At 63.9% G+C, this 13,676-nt stretch overlaps 1 protein-coding gene across 1 annotated transcript; it reads right to left on the bottom strand.

Annotated features, from left to right (window-relative positions):
• Positions 1–4,817: 4,817 nt before the first annotated feature.
• On the bottom strand, positions 4,818–13,419 carry ECEL1 (endothelin converting enzyme like 1). The gene is made up of 18 exons (XM_037063520.1): positions 13,288–13,419; positions 11,440–12,327; positions 10,847–10,915; positions 10,633–10,743; positions 10,464–10,556; positions 10,181–10,305; positions 9,330–9,552; positions 8,746–8,844; positions 8,435–8,509; positions 8,121–8,224; positions 7,780–7,838; positions 7,655–7,706; positions 7,065–7,132; positions 6,746–6,870; positions 6,041–6,106; positions 5,603–5,698; positions 5,350–5,426; positions 4,818–5,229 (listed from the first exon to the last, which is right to left on the bottom strand). The coding sequence occupies exons 2-18, from the start codon at positions 12,223–12,225 to the stop codon at positions 5,130–5,132; spliced, it is 2,328 nt and encodes a 775-aa protein (XP_036919415.1). The 5' UTR covers positions 12,226–12,327; positions 13,288–13,419; the 3' UTR covers positions 4,818–5,129.
• Between the last annotated feature and the right edge of the window lie 257 nt (positions 13,420–13,676).

The raw sequence follows: 13,676 nt of genomic DNA, 5'->3' as shown, positions 1-13,676 counted from the left end.
TACGTCTCCATCTTGGCCGGAAGTCCAGTTTCCAGGAATATTCTGTAAGCCACTTGATTGTTTTGGAGGATCGTTTTGTTTAAAATTAGATCATATAACCCATAAATGCACGCAGGCAGACACACTAAAGTCTAATACATCGCAAATCACTAAAAGTGAGCAAATGGGGAAGGGGTACAGTGTCGACCTCCTGCCTGTGGCACCCACGTCCTCCTTCCCAGGACACCTGACAACCATGCTGGGCGGGTGCCAGGAAGACAAGGTGAAGCTGCCAGCATGGAGCTGGACTTTATGTCCGTACAATGCCGCTTCCCTGCCATCTCAGGGCCCCCAGCCTGGGGTCGAGGTGAGGCTGCAGATGGGGAGGCCCCAGGACACACTAGGCCCTCAAGGAAGACCTGCTGTCCCTTTCACCAAAACCCCAGAGGTCAGGGTGGCCAGAGGTGCTCGGGCCCAGACCACACTCTCAGGCCAAACAATTCCCTGCAGAGCTCAGACTGGGCTCCAGAGGGCGCCATAGGTCCAGTCACAGCTATACCAGGAGCCCCTGCTTACTGAACCCTTTGGAGCCCTTGCCTGCCTTGCACCCAGTCCACATGGCTCTGGTGGATGACCAGGAAGCATCCTGATAGGTAGAAACAGGCCCACTGCCTCACAGACTCTAGGGATAAGGGGATGCTAGATGTGCCATGCCCTGACCTTGGGGACCTGACCTGACTCCATAATGTCCGCCCAGGCCACCCCTCCCACCCCTGTCCCAGAAACAGGTCTCTCCACCTGGTCCCTCAGAGGATGCCTCCCAGGGTCCCTGCCTTGCTGCTGGGAGCTGCTCAGCACCCTCTGATCTCACCCTCCTCAGGACCGGCTTACCCCATCGGTGCAGAGCTTCCACACTTGCTACCAGTGCACAGACCAGGAGGCAGCCCCGAAAAGCCACCGGAGTTCCCCTGGACGGAACCTTGCCACAGGCGATGATGCACTGTCTGCCTCAACACCCCTGGCGCAGGCTGGGAACCCGTCGCTTTCTCCCCAGCTGCCCCTCAGGGAGGCAACTGCCGCCCCCTGTCCCAAAGTGTCCCACAGGGGAAGAGAAGTGGGACTCCCAAGCCCTGCCTGCTGCCTGTCCTGCTGCAGGGCAGCCTGAAGGGACACCCAGCAGGGCACAGACAGCGCCCAGGCCCTGGGCCAGGCTAGGGCAGGTAGGAGAAGGGCAAATGCTCTTTTTAATAAACCAAGAAAAGGGGGGCTTCTCAAGCTTATTTAAGGGAAGGGTGAGGAGCCCAGAAAGGGGAGAGAGGGGAGCAGGGAAAGGGGCCACACCGCCCCCAGCAGCCTAGCCCCCCAGCAAAGCCTGTGCCTTCAGCAGCCTGTGCAGCGGTCCCTGGGGAGGTGGGTAAGCCGGGTGCTGTCCCCACAGNGCAACTGCCGCCCCCTGTCCCAAAGTGTCCCACAGGGGAAGAGAAGTGGGACTCCCAAGCCCTGCCTGCTGCCTGTCCTGCTGCAGGGCAGCCTGAAGGGACACCCAGCAGGGCACAGACAGCGCCCAGGCCCTGGGCCAGGCTAGGGCAGGTAGGAGAAGGGCAAATGCTCTTTTTAATAAACCAAGAAAAAGGGGGGCTTCTCAAGCTTATTTAAGGGAAGGGTGAGGAGCCCAGAAAGGGGAGAAAGGAGAGAGGGGAGCAGGGAAAGGGGCCACACCGCCCCCAGCAGCCTAGCCCCCCAGCAAAGCCTGTGCCTTCACCAGCCTGTGCAGTGGTCCCTGGGGAGGTGGGTAAGCTGGGTGCTGTCCCCACAGGGAACGTGGAGTAGGAAAGGGCGGCCCACCCAGGGGGGCCTGAGGAGAAAGCCAAGCCCCCTGAAAACCCACCCCTGAAGGCACTCACATTTGGGGACCTTGGGCTTTCCAGCACATTTGGAACAGAGGCTCAAGCCATTTAAAAATATTGCATCAGGGGCACCTCACCAGCTGGGCACCCGGGACCCCCAGGGTGCTGGACATCTGGTCAGCAGAGAAGCAAGCACACGGTGACAGAAACTTGACTCCAGGCTCCCCAGTGGGCTAGAAAGTCCTGGGCTCTCAGCCACTCAGGGGCACCAGAGGCTCTGAGCCCCTTCCTGGGGGCCCAGAAACCCCAGGTTGCCATGCCCACATCTCCTCTGAGGCTGGAGGCAGGGACACCTGGGCCCAAGTTCCCCTTTCCGGTTGGCCTCAAAGGCTTCTCATGTCTGTGCAGACCTGGCACTCACGGGGGCCGGGGCTGAGGGAGACCCCAGCAGCCTTGGCCCTGAGGACGTGGCAGGGCTGGGCTGGGCTGAGGGAGTAGAGGGCTCCACTGCACGTGAATTAAGCCCACGCCCGCACCCCTGGCTCTGCTGGGATTTTCCTGGGGAGCAGAGGCAGTGAGTCATGTGTCTAGGTCACCCAGCGGTGATCCCCGGGCTCCTAGCTGCCTACGGGCCCAGCGGGACCCCAAGTGGAGGCGGGGGATCTGGAGGCCCCCCACCACGGCCACACAGGTGCCTCCTGGGGGCAGCCTGCAGCTGTAAACCATCCCGCGCCGGTTCAGTGCCTAGCTGGGGTTACTTCCTCTCATCCCTGCGGGCTGCGCTGAGGATGCCTGCTGCTCCCACAGCCCACCCCCCGGGAGACGGTGCAGCCAGCCCTGCGTGGGCACCCGGGCAGTGACCAGGCTCACTGCGTTGCTGCAGGCAGGGCCTTCACCACTGTGCTCATGCTCCCCCTGCACAAAAGGGAAACCGAGGCCCCGAGGGCAGCTGTGCTGTTTGCTTACCTCCTCCACCCCAGCAGAGTCAGCCAATCCAGTGCGGCTGCCAGGATGCATTTCCTAACAGACACACTGAAAGCTGATGCTGAATGTGGTGTGGACACCTGGGGCTGGAGGACTGGGTGGCCTGGTCACACCCATCAGCTGCCACAGCCAGGGACCCCTCAGTCCCCATCTGTTAAAGAGGCTGTGCCGGCCGCCACCCACCTCCCCAAGTTGCAGTGACGAGGCTCTTGATGGTCTGTCTGGGCCAACACTTTGGGAGCCCCTGGGAGGTAGAGTGCTACATCCTTGCCCTGCTGCGCTGCCCCGCCCTGAGGCTCTGCATTCCACAGCTGTGTCTGAAGGTCATGGACTGTGTCTACATAACAGGACTCTGTCCCCCAGATGTCCTGGGCATGTGTTTTCTTGGACCCACTGTCTCCCTCTGCCCCCCCCCAAAGGAATGTGGGGAGTTGCAGAGCCCTGGGTGGCAGCACGTGGACACAGCAGCCAGGCGGGGACCTGTCAGGCTAAGGGCTCTCTGAGGGCCTCATGGCCTGTTGGACGCAACCCTGCCAGCAGAGTGGGCATCCAACTGGGACACACAGTGGGCATCAGGGCCCCCTGCCTGCAGTCTGGACCTGTCTCCAGCCAAGGAGCCTGGTGTCCTCTCCCAGGACCCCTGGGCCCACTGTCCCCCACATGTCCTCGCCCAGGGGCCCCTCCACTGGGCACAGATGGGGGGGAGTATCCAGACTTTGCTGTACTTCTCACTGTAGAGCAGAAGTGACCTCACAGGCCCCCCCCCCCAACCTTGAGGCCTCCTCTAAGCCAACAGGGAGACAGGAGGGATGGATCTTGGGTGGGTCTGGAAAACTTGGAGAGCTCTGGGTGGGGGCAAGAAGGCTAGGCCGGGAGATTCCAGTTCCAGCCAGGTCCCAGGCCAGAGGGTCCCAGATACCAGGCCCCACATAGGTGGGTGGTAGATCGAGGTAGGGAGAGAACAGTCCTTTTGCCCAGCTGCCCAAGAGCACTGACATGTATGTGACCAGCCCAGGGAAAAAGGGGCTTTGAGGGGAAATCAAGGCAGGCTCCTGTCAGCGCCTCCACAGGGCCAACCCCTGCAGGTCCTGCCTCCACCCTGGACGGGCGGCTCTGAGCAGGCTCCCTGCCCAGACTGATTAATGAGGGTGGCCGCCGCAGTCTGCCCCAGGAAGAGGCACGCCCCTCGGGGAACTCAGCGGCTCCTGTGGGGTCCTGTCTCTTGTCTGGGGAGTCTGCCCACCCACTCCCCTGGCTCCATTGTGGCTCAGTCGGCTGGCTGGTCTCTCACTCTCCAGCTTGGTGCATCTGAGGCTCAGACAACAGGCTTTTTCAACCTCACTCAAGCCTGGGAGGGGAGCAGACACCCTCTAAGCATCGTGACAGGAACTGGCTGGCAGGGAATCCCCACTTCGCCCACTGGTGGGAGATGGGGACAGGCACCATCTCCTTCAAGGTCACCCCTGAAAAAACAGACCCCAAGAGGAAGGGCAGGTGGCCCACAGGCCCCCCTCACTACCCTGTAGGGCTGCCCCCCCACTGGTGACATGCTGCACTTCCTCCACCCCACCACCCCAGGCTGGAGGGGTGGCCGCCAGGTCACATGGGCCGCCCCCACCTCTGCATAAGTGACAGTCAGGGTCCCCCCAGGCCAGGGATTGATGCCTGGCTGAGGGGTCCTGCGGACACTTCCCCTGGGGGAACAGTGAGGTGTCACTCTGCACTTCCAGGGGAATTGAGTCCAGCATCACACCGGGGTGCAGGTCACTGAGCAGGGTACCCCCCAGAACTGGGCAGGAGCCCAGGCAGGACTTGGGGGAGGGGAAGAATGGGGGACTGGTGGAAAAGGGAGAAGAGCCTGGGGAGGCACGACAGAGGCAGCTCAGCCAAGGTCCCCAGGAGGGTGACAAGAACACCTCTAGGCTCCTGGTGGTGCTAAGCCCGGAGGGGTCCCTCCAGCCCCATCTTCTCAGGGGCCCCTGAAGAGGCCGAGGTGACAGTGCAGCAGCTTTATTGACCGGACACAGCGGCAGAGACACAGCAGAAGTGGGGCCTGGGCAGCCCAGCCTGGCCAAGGGCTCGGGCCACCTGGAGCCAAGTCTGGGGACCCCGGCATCTCTCCCCGTGCCAACCTGGAGCCCAGCCTCATCCCTGCTCTGGGTCCCCGCCTGAAATAAGGAAGCCCACAGTGGGCCAGGTCCTGGAGAGGCTGGGAAGGCGTGTGGCACCCAGATCGGACCAGCACCGGGTCCAGCAGCTGGCAGCAGGCAATTCGTGCAGGGTGGCAGGGGCGTGCGGGTGGGTGGGCAAGCAGCTGGCTCACCACACAGAGCACTTGTGAGCAGGGTTCATGGGTGAGTCTTTGGGGCAATGGAAGGCCCGGCCAAACTCCTCGAACTGGGACACGCTGCCCAGCACCCTGGGTGGGAGGAGAGACCCGCAAGTGTGGGTCCCAGCACCCCACGCTGTCCCTTCCCACCAGCACCTGCTCCCATCCCGGACACAGGGAGAGTGCGGCCCAGGCAGCTGGGGGGCACACCTGTAGTGCTCAGGGGCGTGCTTGTCGGTCAGCACCTGCAGGTAGATGGACTGCGACCGCCGTTTGATGCACCAGTTCTGGGTCAGGACAGGCATGCAGAACAGGAGAGTGGGGGTGAGGCCAGGCCTCCACTGGGTTTGCCCCAGCCCCGCAAACCCCCCAGAAAACCCCAGCACACTAGGTCTGGAACTCCCATCAGAACCCACAGGGCCCTTCCCCACCCCCGACCCCCTGCCACCCCCACAAGGCCCACCTGAGCAAAGGCAATGAAAAAGAGCTGGTTGTGTGTGTACTTGAGCCGGTGCAGGGGGTGCTCCGGGCCGTGCTCCCGCACCCACTTCTGATAGGCCTGGGGGTGCAGAGGGCAGAGCTTCGGTGCCCACGGTGAGGCAGCCTGACTCACCCTCCACCCAGTCGGCCCCAGCTGCACACATCCACTGCCCTGGGCCCCATCTCCCTGCCTTTCCTGCTCTCCAAGCTGTGTTCCCTCCCACAAAGGCTAACCCCAGGCAGGTGCCACCCCCTCCAGGCAGCCCTCCCTTCTCTCTGAACCAGGGTCTGGGAGTCCTTCAGAGGACCTCTTGCTTGGACAGGCCCCAGCCCATCGGGCAGAGGACAGCAAGATAGGGAGAAGAGGTGCCTTCAGCCCCCAGCCCCCACAAGGGTCAGAGGCCCAGCCCCTGCAGCTCACATAGTAGGCCAGCTTGAGACCCCCCATGTCTGCAATGTTCTCGCCAAGTGTGTGCTTCCCATTCACCTGTGAGAAAGGAAAGGGCCGGGGGCTGTGTGGGGCCTCGCTGACCTCCCTCAGACCCCGCACCTGGGGCCCTTGCCCACCCCGCCCCTTTCCCAGAGCATTCGGGAAAGGGACTCCAGTCCCTCTGTGCCTTGGGACCCTAGGGAGCCTGTGTGAATATGTTCACATGCCCGTGTGGGTGTACACACAACCCTGAGTGTGTGCACATGGACCTGCACAGCGTTTGCTCAGGCGCGTGCCTGTGTCAAGCCAGGCCCGAGGGGCCGAGCAAGGCTAGGGGCTCTCACCCGCTGGCTGTAGACGGTGAAGTTGTCGTAGAGGCGGACGATGCACTGGGCCTTGCGTAGGAAGCGGCTGTAGGAGGNAAGGGCCGGGGGCTGTGTGGGGCCTCGCTGACCTCCCTCAGACCCCGCACCTGGGGCCCTTGCCCACCCCGCCCCTTTCCCAGAGCATTCGGGAAAGGGACTCCAGTCCCTCTGTGCCTTGGGACCCTGGGGAGCCTGTGTGAATATGTTCACATGCCTGTGTGGGTGTACACACAACCCTGAGTGTGTGCACATGGACCTGCACAGCGTTTGCTCAGGCGCGTGCCTGTGTCAAGCCAGGCCCAAGGGGCCGAGCAAGGCTAGGGGCTCTCACCCGCTGGCTGTAGACGGTGAAGTTGTCATAGAGGCGGACGATGCACTGGGCCTTGCGTAGGAAGCGGCTGTAGGAGGCCTCTGTCCACCAGTGCAGCAGGTTGCCCGAGCGGTCGTACTGGCCCCCTGTGCAACCGGGTGGGGCGGAGTGAGCCTGGCCCTCACCCCCAGGGCCCGAGCTGGGTGCCAAGTAGGCCCCCCCACCCCCACCAGGCAATGGACATGGAGGGACCCCCTGGGGCCTCAATCAGCCCATCAGCACCCTGCGCCCACTGCCTGTCTCCCCCTCCCCAGCCATCCCCTCAACCCTCAGGCCTCACCCCAGTCGTCGTAGCCGTGGGTCAGCTCGTGCCCGATGATGGTGCCGATGCCCCCGTAGTTCAGAGACCTGGACCCACAGCAGCAGCATCAGGCCCCACCTGCCTCTGAAAGCGCCTGGCTGCCACCCAGGCCCCATGAGGTCCTGATCAGGCTAGAGGGTGACCCAGGGAGGCCCTAGGGGTGTCCGCAGGGTCCCAGGGCACTCCTACCTCAGCTTCCTCGTGGGACATGTGAAAGGAGCCACCGGTAACTGTGCACCTTTTAGTAAATAACATCTCACAGAGTGGGGGATGGGGGTAGAGACCAGGGTGGAGGAAGGGAACTGAGGCGCCCCGCTTGGGATGTGGCCTTTTTCTTCGTCACTAGCATCGCTCCACTTTTGAAACACTCATACCTCAAATGAGGTAAGGGGGGACTCAGGACATTCGAAAGAAAAAATCCCTACACATTTCCCTAAATTACCAAGGATGAAGTAGGACTATGGGGACCCGGGGTCTGCAGATGCCATGACCCCCAGGCCCAGCCCCAGGTTGGGGGCAGTGTGAGCAGCCCCACCCACCGTGGAGACAAGGCTGGGTTCAGTACTCACTGTGGAAAGTCGGGGTCGTACAGCGTGGGCTGCAGGATACCAGCGGGGAAGACTGCAGGGAGGCTGTGGTCAGCAGGAGACCTGCCCATCTCCAAACCCCGCCCCTTTCAGGACACGCCCCTTACCCATCTGGTTCTTGTTGGGTAGGTAGTAGGCATTAAGTGCTTGTGGGGGAAGCAGCCATCTGTGGAGGAAGGTTGAGGTCAGCTGGGGGGAGCCACACTCCCCCACTACCCTCACTCCCCAGCCAACTTCTCCTTGAGGGCTGTTCTTGTGGCCCATGTTCTGGGCCTCCCTCAGCCTGATCCCCAACCCCAACAGCACCCACTCGTGACCTGCACAGGCCTTGTGCCCTGTGCACCAGCACAGCATGAGGCAGTTTGCCGCACCAACCTCCTGGCTGCAGTACGGTGCCCTCTCCCCATGGCACCTCCCGGGCCCCCCCAGCTCTGGGCCAGGCACCCACGTGGACTTGTCCACCTCCTGCCGGATCTTCTTGACTGAGAGCTGGATGCTGAAGCGGATGCTATTTAAGATGTTCTTGAAGTAGGTTTTCTCATGGACCTCAAACTGCACGGGGGACAGGCAGCACTCAGAGGCAGGCCAGGGCCGGGCAAGACCAGCGCCCCTCAGGCCACGCGCCCGCCCCCACGCATCAGCTGAGGCCTGGCTCTGGCTCCTTCTCTGCCATGGCAGTGGGCTCCCTGGGGGTCATGGCCACAGCCCAGGTAAAGCCCAGCTGCTCAGGCTGGGCAGGAAGAGGCCAGGGGGAAGGCCCACCTCATACTCTTTGTCCACAGCCTCGGGTGTGAGCAGGAAGTCCGGGTAGCCCACCATCACCATCATGTGCTGGAGCTGCAGACACGGGAGAGGGCAGTGGGTGTGGGCGGGGCCTCGGGTGACAGCCCCCACACACCGAGGAGCAGGCTCTAGCTCCAGCTTAGGGGTGTGGCTCAAAGAGCAAGAAGAGGAGGAGGGTGATGCCAACTCCACCAAAGGCACCTTGGTCTCTGCTGTTGTCCCAGAGCTAGGCACACAGTAGGTACTCAGTAAGTATGAACCAACCAGATGGAAATGGGGTCCCACGTCACCTTGGCCCGAGCTGCTGCCTTGGTCTCTGCGTCCATCCAGTCCAGTTCCTCCAGGCGCTGGCCCAGGATATACTTGATGTCCTCCACCAGCTGCTGCACCTGCAGGGTCAGGGCTCATGGCTCACAGACTGGCCAGGAGGGGCTCAGCCTGGGACCCCCAGCACCTGGCACCAGGGGTCCCCCAATCAGTCAGCACCACTTCATAAGCTCAGGGCTGGTGTTGAGCACCAAGGGAGACCTTGGTGGCGGGGATCCAGGCCCTACACCCGGGACAAAAAGCTCCCAGTCTGGAAGGGGGCAAGCTGCTCCAACAACGGTCACACACATCCCTGAGGCGATGCCTACTGAGCACGTTACAGAGGGTGGGAAGAGTTCAGTTCGGAGGGCCTCCTGTGGCCAACAGACCAGGTAGCCTTCTGGGGGAGGAGGTCTAGTGAAAACAGCGTGGAGCCTCAGAGAGGGCAGAATTCTAAGCTGGGTGCAGGGGCATGTGTGGGGCTCTCCACCCTCAGGCCGAGGCCATGCAAGGACTCCATACCCCGTCAGCACCCGTACCCCCACCCCCAAGCCCAGGGCAGCCTGACCTTGGCCTTGCTGGCGGCTGAGAAGTGCTCATGTACAAAGAGAGCGCCCAGAGCCATGCCAAAGTGGCGGTTGGCCTGGCCCAGGCAGACACGGGCCAACTCCTGGGGTTTGTCACTGCCCTCCATCTCTCTCGCCAGCTCATGCAGTGCCTCTCGAAAGGGCGGTGACAGATGCTCACTCAGGACCACCACCACACGCCACACCAGGTAGTTGTGCAGGATCCTGAGGGCCAGGTGAAGCAGCTGGGTGTCCAGACAGGCTTGCATGCTAGGGCCACCCCAGTGCATCCCCTGTCCCCATATTCCCGAGCCTGGGGTGGGGCCTATCACCCCCAGGAATGAGGGTCATTCCAGGCACACAGAGGCAGAACCTGGAGTCGGCTAGTCAGGGAAAAGGGCGGGGTCCACGCACAGCGAGACACACCTCCAGTCACCGTGCAGAGCCCCTGACGCTGCCGAGTCACGGGCCAGCATTGTTTTTTGACTTGCTATGGGGAGGGACAGTGGGCACTTCTGGTGACCGCCTGCCTCAGAGCTGACCTTGAGAGGCCTCTGCTTCTCTTTCAGGCGGGCAGAGAGCAGACTTCCCCCTCAGTGTCCCTGGGGTGGCGGAGCTGTGGCCACACCAGCCCTTCCCAATGTGCAGACCCACGCAGGCCTCACTGTCCCCAGATGCAGCTCAGAAGCCCACTGCCCTGCTCAGGGTGCCACAGAGCAGGTGGCACAGCCATGTCTGAACCTGGGGACAGGACTCCTACTCCAGTGCTCCTCACTCACCCCCCACCCAGTGCAGCTCCCGAACTGAAGAGAAGGTGGGGGGGTCAGGCTAGGGGGCTGGGGCGCAGCTGTACCTCCGGGGTGTGGAGCGGATGAGCTGTGACACCTGCTGCATGTAGTCCGTGGCCAGCAGCACCACCTCCTCATCCTCAGAGAAGTCCTCCTGGAAGATCTGGTCCAGCAGCCACTTCCACCGAAGCTGCGGGGCCGTGGGCGGGAACGGTGGGCTGGGGGGGCCAGGGGCCACAGGCAAGAGGGAGGGGAACAGGGACACACAAGAGGACACTGGAGCCCTGGGGAGGGGAGGCCCTGGGGCTCCAGCCAGCACCTCCCTGACCATGGCCTGGCTGCACTCACGTGGGGGGTGATCTTCTGCAGCTGTCCCAGTGTCACCTTGTTGTACATAGAGCTGACGTCACGACGGAGGTCATCGTACTCCGACACCGTGATCTGAGACGGAGAGCAGGCTGAGCCAGCCTTGCCCGAGGGTCCCCGTCTCCCAGCCCGGGGCAGTCCCCCTGCTCACGTTGGCCAGCCGCTGCTCCAGCTGCAGGATCTCCTGGGCCTTCTGCTCCACCGCATCGGCACCCAGCAGGCTGAGCAGGCGCTCCATGAACACGCGGTACGCCGCCAGGATCTGCTCCGCGTCGGCACATCAGGGGCAGGGGTCAACACTAGGCCCTGGTTCACCCGGGCGGAGCCCCACACCTTCCCTGCACCCGGCCCCCAGGCCCCCACACCTTCTCACTCTCCTCATCCTGAGCCAAGTACAGGGTCCTCTCTGGCAGGGTGAGCCCATCCTGGTCAATCTGGGGAGAGAAGTGGGGGCTCAGAGGTCAGAGGTCAACAAGCCACGTTCAGACAAACAGACTGAATTCCCACTCAAATGCTCAAACAGACAAGGCACCCATTGTCATAGCCCCTCCCTGTGTCCGGAGAAGAGGGAGTGGAAGGTCCCCGCCCCCGGTCTTTCCTCCTGTCAGCCTTTGCTCTGCCCACCTGTGAGCGACCTCCTCCACCAGTGAGGGGCACTCGCACCAACATTTAGGGCCCGGTATCCGGCCTGCGGCGGCGCAGGGCTCAGGGGCACACAGCTCCCTCCGCGCTCTCAGTTTGCCACAGGCCGCGACACTGCCGCTCCGCGGCTCCGCTAAACACCGCGGCCGGCCGCTCCGGGGAAATTACTTGCGCCCTCCTCCTGCGCTCTGCCAGCGCACAGCGGTCCTCCGCCCTCCCCTCCCCTCCCCTTCTGCACAGGTCCCTGGGATGCCGGGCCGTGCGCCTCGCGTTCCTGGACGCTGGCGGGGGTGCCTGGGGAGCAGGGGACACTCACGCGGATGACGTAGCGTGAGGAGTTCCTGTCGTCCAGGCTCACGGTGAGTGAGAAGAGCGCGGCGGCGCTGTACACACCCTGCGCCTTGTACAGCAGCCGGTTGAGGTCCCAGCTCGCCGCGGACGCTGGGCCCTCGGCGGCGCCCCCCAGGTCCCAGCCACCGCAGTCCTCGATGACCTCAAGCATGGGCCTCGGGCCGAGCCTCTCGATCTCACGCATGTCGAGGCATGAGCGGAAGAAGGCGCGCACCTTGCGCTGGGCCGCGCCGCCGGGCCCACCCCCGGGCCGCGCCAGCAGACGCCGCAGGCGCTCCTCGTTCTGTTCGCCGATGGCCGCGATGGTGCCATAGGTGAGCTTGTCGTCGGGGATGGCATGGCGCCGCAGCCAGCCACCGCACGCGAAGGAGTAGAAGTCCTGACACGGGTCTATGCTGGCGTCCAGGTTGGCGGCCAGGAAGCGGGCGGCGCGCGCGAAGGCCTTGCGCTCCGGACAGCCCTCGGGGCAGGCGCCGCCGCCCGCCGCGCCTGGGCCCAGGTACTTGAGCGCCAGCATGGCGGCCAGGATGGCGCAGAGGCCGGCAGCGAACACCAGCCCCGACAGCAGGCACACCTCGCGCCGGTTCCAGCGCGGCAGCCCGGCCCGGGCGCCGGTGGTGCTGCGCCCAGCACTCAACGGGAAGCCAGGGGGCAGCGAGGTCCCGCGCGCGCCCCCCGTGCCGCACCGGCTCATGTACTTGACCTCCTGGAACTCGTCATAGTGCGCAGTCATCGAATACGGGGCCTCCATGGCGCTGCGGACACTGCCCCACAGCCCTTGGCGATCTTGGCTACAGGATCCACCGGGCTGCCGGCCTCCCGTCTGGCCCCGGCATGGCCCCCCGGGCCGCAGCTGCGGGAAGGGTAGATACAGGCTTAGAGAGGCACCGAGAGGGGCACCCCTGGGGCCTGCAAGCACAATGGGGAGGGGTGCAGGCTTAGGTCCAGAGACAGGAGGCCACCCTTGTCCCCACCAACGAGCAGGCCTGGCGCTTGACCTCCCTGCGCAGCTGGGAGAATGAAGAAAGGCGAAGGCTCAGAGTGGCCGCCACCTCCACTTTTGCGCACTGGCACCCTTTGACCTGTCTCCTCCCCTCCCTGAATGCCAGTCGCAGATTTGGGAGTCCCCTGGTGGAAAGCTAGGGGCACCGGGCTCGAGGCCTGGCACGTAGTAGGCCTTCAATGAAAGGCTGTTTCGCTTCCCCTTGCCTTTCTTGTCCACGTCCTGCTACAGCGAATGCCAGGTGGGGAGGGGAGAGCGGAGGCCGAAAAAAGGAGGCGCGGTCAGTGTTGCGCCTATGCGGATCCTGAAGCCGCCTTCAGCTCCCCGAGCCGAAGCTGGATGCTCAAGAAAGAGGCTAAGAAAAAACAAACTTTGCCCTGGCGGATGTCAGCAGGCTCTCCCTGTCCTCCTTCTTTCTGTCCATGAGCTAGAATGTCCACGAGCCCCTTTCCCAAGCGTCGCCTGCCGTCGGGGCCCAAGAAGGGGGAGAACCCCCGATGGCCCTAAAATCCTGGACCCAGTACCGTCGCCAGCCTCCTCGTCCCCTGGGCTACTCCCGGCTTCAACAGGTTCTCCCTGGAACCCAAACTTGGGCGAAGTTTCACCCCTCGCTCGGAGAGAGTCGCCCCGCGCGCCCAGGGCCTGGGCACTGAGCCGCGCAGTCCGCGGAGCTGGAGAGCCCAGCCGGGGAGTCGCAGGTGCAGCCGGAGCCGGAGCTGCGAGGACGCAGACAAAGCCCAGAGGCTCGCCGCCGCGGCGGAGGTGGCTGCGGTGGTGGCCGCGGCAGCGAAAGACCAGAGTGCCACTTACCCATCAGGTGCGCGTCCGGGCCAAGCGGGATCAGAGCGGGTAGAGCCCGAGCTCGAGCCCGAGCCCGAGCCCGAGCCCCAGACCGAACCGAAGCGGGAGCCAGAGCGGGGCGGGCGGCCGCTCCCTCCGAGCGCCCGCCGCTCCTCTGCTGCCGCGCCGCGCCGCGCAGCCCGCCGGCCCCGAGGGAGGGGGCGCGCGGGCTGCTCCACCCTCCTCCGCCCGCCCCCCTCACCCCCTCCTTCCTCTCGCCTCCATCCAGGCTACCTGGCAGCTCGGTGGAAGCTTGGGAGCAGTGATGACGGCTGTGGGGACACGCTCTCGAGGGTCTCGCACCGACTCCGGGCTCGGGGATTCCAGTTCCAACCGCGACCCGAGAAGAGTGGGGGCGC

Source organism: Sturnira hondurensis, unplaced genomic scaffold, assembly GCF_014824575.4.
Source record: "Sturnira hondurensis isolate 20B ecotype Veracruz unplaced genomic scaffold, ASM1482457v3 Scaffold0014615, whole genome shotgun sequence".
NCBI lineage: Eukaryota > Metazoa > Chordata > Mammalia > Chiroptera > Phyllostomidae > Sturnira > Sturnira hondurensis.
The sequence above is the reverse complement of the archived record's forward strand: the minus strand, read 5'-3'. Positions and strand labels throughout refer to the sequence as shown.

Coding starts and splice junctions, on each gene's coding strand:
- ECEL1 (XM_037063520.1), bottom strand. CDS start 12,225: ATGGAGGCCCCGTATTCGATGACTGCGCACTATGACGAGTTCCAGGAG. Junction 10,744..10,846: donor AGGATGAGGAGAGTGAGAAG/GTGTGGGGGCCT, acceptor GACGCGGAGCAG/ATCCTGGCGGCGTACCGCGT. Junction 10,557..10,632: donor TGGAGCAGCGGCTGGCCAAC/GTGAGCAGGGGG, acceptor TCTCCGTCTCAG/ATCACGGTGTCGGAGTACGA.